General features: G+C 33.5%; 3 protein-coding genes across 5 annotated transcripts in view; 2 read left to right on the top strand and 1 right to left on the bottom strand.

Annotated features, from left to right (window-relative positions):
• LOC115240017 (WD repeat domain phosphoinositide-interacting protein 2) overlaps positions 1 to 6757 on the bottom strand; it is a 9770-nt gene extending 3013 nt beyond the window's left edge. Inside the window, exons 1-11 of one of the 3 annotated variants that reach the window (XM_029814943.1) lie at positions 6318 to 6757; positions 5500 to 5582; positions 5197 to 5372; positions 4680 to 4874; positions 4475 to 4591; positions 4225 to 4379; positions 3966 to 4142; positions 3737 to 3844; positions 3230 to 3312; positions 2001 to 2057; positions 1 to 374 (exon numbers count right to left, since the gene is read on the bottom strand). The exon at positions 1 to 374 is cut by the window's left edge and continues 3013 nt beyond it. In XM_029814943.1, the coding sequence (XP_029670803.1) occupies positions 259 to 374; positions 2001 to 2057; positions 3230 to 3312; positions 3737 to 3844; positions 3966 to 4142; positions 4225 to 4379; positions 4475 to 4591; positions 4680 to 4874; positions 5197 to 5372; positions 5500 to 5582; positions 6318 to 6406 (1356 nt within the window). In that variant the 5' untranslated portion in view covers positions 6407 to 6757 and the 3' untranslated portion in view covers positions 1 to 258. The remainder of the gene's footprint in view (positions 375 to 2000; positions 2058 to 3229; positions 3313 to 3736; positions 3845 to 3965; positions 4143 to 4224; positions 4380 to 4474; positions 4592 to 4679; positions 4875 to 5196; positions 5373 to 5499; positions 5583 to 6317) is intronic. The other 2 variants (XM_029814944.1, XM_029814946.1) reach the window with 2 other exon arrangements.
• Positions 1 to 6817, top strand: part of LOC115240015 (transitional endoplasmic reticulum ATPase TER94) — a 39221-nt gene that overhangs the window by 20584 nt on the left and 11820 nt on the right. The window lies entirely within an intron of this gene.
• LOC115240016 (ubiquitin-associated domain-containing protein 1) overlaps positions 5715 to 6817 on the top strand; it is a 4425-nt gene continuing 3322 nt past the window's right edge. The window contains exon 1 of the mRNA XM_029814941.1: positions 5715 to 5857. The gene's annotated coding sequence lies outside the window, so the exon portion shown is untranslated. The remainder of the gene's footprint in view (positions 5858 to 6817) is intronic.

The raw sequence follows: 6817 nt of genomic DNA, 5'->3' as shown, positions 1-6817 counted from the left end.
ACGCTCTTAGCGTCGCATTTTATTTAAATCTTTAATGCGTATTTTAGATATGTAACATTCTCGGTAATATCGCCTACAGATTTAGTTCTACTGAACTTGAAGTACTGGATATACGGCCGTCTGTGTAAATACTGGACATCTGCACTCTGTGCCCTTTTTGTCCTTTCGCTCGTCACGATCGTTGCTCTTACACGGTTTTCATATCTCCGCTTGTTTTGAGCTTTTGATATGCCTTAATTGCGTATCTGTATGTTACGCTCAGTCTGTCCTTTGCGTGACAGGTGGAAATTCAGTATCGTCATCCAGGCGGAACGGACCGCTGCCTTTCGGTGGGCTTTCCGTCGCTGCTATCATCTCCTGATACTTCTCAGACTCTACAAATCCATTTATATTCAAATTATAAAGTTTCTTCATCTTCGCATTATCTCGGAGCGGATATAACGATAAAGATGTATACAGACGATTAGCGTTCAATGATATATGATATATTTTATGCATTCAGATATATGTATATATATTCCCGCATGATCCTTTTTAGTGTAAATACAATCTTCAAAATCTATGATTTCAGGATTAGAATACAAGCGCTCTACGAATTCGAATACTCGGGAGTCATTGTTTTTATCTGAGTGCAAATAAAAAATATTTCATTGACCATTGTCTCACGTCACATTGCCGTGAAATACATTCACCAATGAATTTGTTTATGATATGAAACAATGATGGCCTTTAAAAAAAAAGAAAGAAAAAAAGAAAAAAAAAGCATTTAATTCGATATTATATACATTATTGTGTTGTATGTGATATATATGACATATTAAGTAAAATTTCTAAAAATTAATAAATTATATATATGATCATCAATTATGTGACGATTGTTTTACAGACATTCGTATGTGCATATACGACATATTATTTTGTCTTTTGCAAAAGGCACTTGTGCGTACTCTTGACGATATGTGAGTGTTTTCTTACACGTCGAACAGTAGATACAAGAATATAAAAATAATAAATAATAAAACAATATTAACAAGACTAAAAAGATTGGCTGACAGTAAAATTATATTATTATTTTCTATGATTCTGTATTCAAGCTGTTCAAGTAATATGTAATGTACAAAAAAAAAAAAAAAAAAAAAAAAAAAAAAAAAAAAAAAAAAAAAATGTATTAGTACATTTTTTAAAACTTGTATTCAATTTCATGATATTAATATAAAAGAAAAGAAGAGAAAAGATATTCTCTACTTTTTTCTTATGATTTTATATCCTATAATTAAGAACTGAACTTAACATATACAAATAATACCATTAACAGAAGTACGTCATACATGTACTCTTTGATTGGTGTGAGTAAGATTGTTCTTAGAAATATACATCGCTATTACCTGCTGCCATATAATGAAGGACACTATATCATACAGTCTTCATGATATGTTAGTAATCAATATATACAATTGTTAATATTATTATAATAATGGGATGTCTCTGAGGTAGTTTCTTCTAGAAATAAACTACTTCTTATAGGAATTCTCAAGATATTTCCTAATAGTATATAAATGCAATAAATGTTATATATCTGCTAGCCAGTAAAACAATTTGCATACATGCATAGTGGTTTACCCCGAGAATATAGCCTAGTGCCGACATGCATATCCTGTACACATATTTGATTATATATATGTACACACACACATTTTTCTTAATTTGATCAGTCTGCAGAGTTAATAAGCGTAAAAGACTTGTACTATCATTTATAATACAATGTATAATAATATATAAATTGTTTATATTAACAAAAAGATATAGATCGTGTGAAAAGGCACATTATTACTCAGCATTGCTCTCATTCTTCATTTCGCTGCGTGTACGTATATAATAAATGCGCGAACGCTGGTAGTGAGGCATATAGAAAAAAGCTCTAGAGAAGAATTAGACATCTCGTGTACGGAGAATGAGAGCGAAAAAAAAATCGAGGGACAGAATAGAGGACATACCAGTACCTGACATGGAGTCTGGCGAACGGCCACGCAACACACCCGCGTAGCTATTTATGCAGGCTTCGGTGGATATTAAAAAGAAAAAAATTACATCAAGTAAGGTCAACTATCGGGGTCCCCACCCCTCCCTCCCCTGAGCCCCTGAAGAAGTCTGGCTTATTTCATTTATAAAGGGGCGAGAAGCGAGAAAAAGAAGATATGTGTAAAGCAAATTATAAAAAAAAGTAAAGACGTCCGGAACGCGTAGTTCGCGCACACGCATACACACGCACACAAATATACACGTATGGTACATAGCCAACAATATAAGCGTTTTTTTTCCTACTGAATCAATTTTAACAAAGAGATGCAACAGCGAAATCTCTAGAATCTAGAAATACATGAAGTAACAATTTGTCTATATTACGCGATAAAATATATATAGCAGAATTACATGGAAGCTTTTGTAAAAATATTTACATTAATAATATTTCAATTATATTCAAGAAATAGCATATAAGCTTTAATTACCCGTGCAGTAATTAAAGCGCATACTCTATTATAAGTAAAAAAATCTATTAATATACATGTATACATATTTTTTACTTATAGTAGAGTACGCACTTTATCTACTGTGCTGGCTCTTATATGCTATTTCTTGAATTCAATTATATTATTTTATTCTAATGAGCTTATATCTTTGCATTTTGTTGAATACTATTTCATTATATATTATTTGATTTTTATACTATTTTAATTAAATATTTAAAAAAAGAAAGTGCAAATACATATATTTTTATTGAATTTTTGCTATCAACAGATTATTTTTAATTACTATCTGTGAATGAAAGAAACAATATTTTTCTTTTTACTTATGTTCAATCAGATGTATTGTGTATATGATTTGATACATTTATTATAGTTTTATGGCATAAAATATTCATGTATCTGCCAGTACCAACTGTATGTGCGTGTGTTATGTATGTGTGATATGCCTTGAACAGAGAAGATATTTACTATATTCTGTTAGTGAATAATTGCAAAACTTATCACAAAATTGCAACTTTAAATAAGATAGACGACAGAAACTCTATACACATTCAAGCGTTTTATACTGGATATACGAGAAAGAAAAGTTTTGCATTATATACTTCTTTTATCTGTCAAATTAACTGTCGGTAATGTATCTTTATCGTCAACTCGCTTCAACTAATCTACTTTAAAACTAACAGTCCAATAGTGTCTCTTCATACCTGTATTTGTACTATTTGCAGTAGCTGCTGCTCCAGAACTGGAACCACCACAATCTGACTCACCTCGATCCTTATCATCTAATCTGTGAAAAGTGCAAATAAGATATCTATATTTTAGTTCACATCAATATATTAATATTCCTTATTTGAGAGTTAAAAATCACGATTATCATTATTGCAATATAAATTCAGGCTTTAATCTTACGAGTGTGAAATTTATAGCTATTATAGTGGAACTTCACAAAATAATCATTATGCGTAACATAAAAATGAAGAATCATGTTGTATTAATTTTCATATCAAATCGAAAAAAGTTTTCCGTTAAAAATGATTTTAGATATTAAATTCTTTTTTTCAAATTGTCATATTATGTTTTGCAAGAACTTTCAAAATGATAACATTATTAGTAGGCTACACAAACGCTCGCTTTCGCAAGAGTCGATTTAATTGAAAGTATAATGATATATTACTATAATGATATATTATTATAATGATAATTTTACGAACCTATGTTGTTTTATAAGGGCACAACATCCACTTTCCGTTAAATCTACAGAGTAGACATACAAGTAACCATCGGCACTAGCTACTAACAGTTTTGGTACTTTGTGTGTTCTAAAACATAAACGGAATAAATATATGACGATATGATAATATATATATATATATATATAAAATGGATTTAACATGCAATATATACAAATTTAAAATAACACACGAATTTTCAAATACTCACACAGTGATGGCACAGACATTTTTTAATCCTTGAAACGGTAGATGAACGCTAGCGAAAGCACGTCCTTGAGTAAAAACATCAGTCACTTGCGACGGCAAATACGTAGCTGACGCTGTCACAGCCTTCGTAAAAAATCCCATCCAGGTTTGTGCTTCCTCTGCAGTTTGTTTATTTGGCCTATAAATGTAAGTGACATTTTTTTATAATGAAACGATATTTATATCGCAAAAGAGATAGATATGCCATCAACGACACTTACGTTTCCTTTGGTTCCTCCAATTTGAATATATGCACAGTTTCTGTATTACTAGAACAACAAAGCCACATAGAATCCATACTAAAAGAAAGACTATTTATCGTGACGCATCTTTTAACTCCACGTCGAAATTCGAATAATTTTGTACCTTCATGAACCTGTAAAAACAGAAACACACAATGTTAGTAATTATTAACAATGATTAAAGAAATAATGTGGTCATATACAATATTATATTTAAAATTTATTTTACATCAAAAACTCTAATCACAGTGCCCTTCTCAGAGGCTGTTGCCACTTTGGTGCCAGTCGAACTAAAAGCGATTGCTGCCAATGGACTATCATGTGCGGGTATCATTGTTTTGGCTTGCTACATACATGTAAAAAAATTGTATTAATACCTAATTCTAATACATTAAAATTTCCATTAAATTATCAGATTTAATTAAGATACGTACAAGATGGATTGCATCAAATATTTGCACTTCTCCGATCGTATTCGAGCCTGGATAAGCTAAATAACAATTGTCACTATTTGGCGAAAGGGTACAAAGGCCTGTAAGATTAGGTGGAGTATCACGAATTGTGTGCAGCACTTTCATATCTCGTATATTATGAATGTATAACGATTCTTCCAGACATACCACCAATCTCTGAAATTAACAATATTATTTTTTATATATTCATAATTATGACAAAACATTAAACACATATTACTTTACAGTCGCAAAGCTTATTTACTTCACAACAAAATATTATACCAGATTGAATTTTTGAACATACAAAGTGTTCTTTTTTAATATGAGGAGTATTATGTATATGAACATTATATAGACAAGATCTAAGTAGCAAAAGATTCATATAAATATATATGCCAAATATAAATTTGTTTTTGAGTTATAACTTTTTATGTTTGTAAATGCAAGTATGTGTGATATTAGCTTGCTAATGCAAACATAACTTTTGATAACTTACCGCTCTGTTGAGTTTCACAGCCAAAATCGTATTTGAGTAACTGTAGTTGCATATTTCTGTTCCTTTCCTAAAGTGGCATACTGTCAGCGTACGAGGAGATTTAAGACTAACAATTGCCACCAAACTGCTGCTAAATAATCGCTCAACAATACATATATCCTCAAATTCTGTATCATCTCAAAAAAGAAATGAAAAGACACTAATTAATAATATAAGAAATTTCTTTTCAAAAAACATTAAAGCCGCGCATTCATAAAATTTTTATGACATATATTGATAGAATATAGAAAAACAAATTATTACCATTTTCGTATATTTTTTCAAGATGGCCAGTAGAACTGATAGAATAAAGTTTATATCCTGACTTTGATCCTACCGCCAAAGATCTGAAAAATAATCAAGTTTTTTATTAGAAAAAAATATAGTTTTTTGTATAAACAATCTTTTTTATTTAAAGAGCTGTGACACAAACGTATTAAAAACATAAATTCGCGCGATTCGTATATGTTCTTTGTTTGTTTATCTTTTTGCTCGTTTATCATTGCTCGTGCGCGCGAGTATCGTATATGTGAAATAAAAAATAACGGAGCTGCCGCGAACAATGCGCAATCGTATGAGGATCAGGAACGAGGAACGAGGTGAGGTCCTTGGATAAAGCAACGTGAGTAGAAAGGCCAGATGGACGACGAATATTTTATTTTTATTCGTAACGCACGTAACGCACGTAACGCACGTTACCGCACAATGGAGCGTAATGTGACGTAAAGAGAACATTGATCTCTCGTTAACGCGCAATTAAATAGGCGAAAGGGGAAGCAACATATGACGCAGACAACAAAAACATTGGCGCGAGGAAAACATGGAGCGCGAAATCGCGCGACGCGTATAGCTTGACTGCGAGGCGCGAGTCATGCGCGTTATATCGACAGATTAATGAAGAAGAAAAAAAAAACGCGGACACGCGTCAACGACGCGTGGAAACGATCGAAACGATCGAAACGGAAACGGCGGGCGAGGCTCGCGGAGGTTAAGGGAGAGATAAAGGTAGAGACAAATGAAAATGCGTTGCGGGATGGGACACCAGTACAGAGATTGCTAGATACGAACGGCGACAAACTTACGTGCAGTCCTGATTGAAGTTAACAAAGTACGGACCATTACTCTGCGTGTCGGACGTCGTGTCGGACGCCTGATTTGTTGCGAGGTTCATTAGTCCTGATATGCTGTATTTTAGCCCCTGCGTTAATACATCCAGGTTGATCTGGCGTGGGATCTCGCATAAATCGTACGAGTGGCGCGCGTACGCGAACGCTCTCTCTTTCTTCTACGGCCGTTTGCACGGCGTGGTCCTTATTCTCTTTCACTGTCTGTCTATCTCTGTCTCTCCAGCTCACACTCACTCTCGCATACGGTAGTACGAGAACCCGCTCGTTTGACTACTGGTTGACTGGCTGGCTGGCTGGCTGGCTGTGTCCGACGTTGACCGACTCCTACAAGTGACTGCACTTTGCTATCGTTCCATATTGAACAGCTGACAATCGCAGCTGTGCCTGAAACGATGGAACGTGAAACATTAATCCGCGTTCCACGCATTCCGCGCGTTTCGTTGCTATGGCGACGC

Source organism: Formica exsecta, unplaced genomic scaffold (assembly GCF_003651465.1).
Source record: "Formica exsecta isolate Colony F162 unplaced genomic scaffold, ASM365146v1 scaffold4, whole genome shotgun sequence".
Lineage (NCBI taxonomy): Eukaryota > Metazoa > Arthropoda > Insecta > Hymenoptera > Formicidae > Formica > Formica exsecta.
This window is presented reverse-complemented; position numbering and strand designations above follow the sequence as displayed.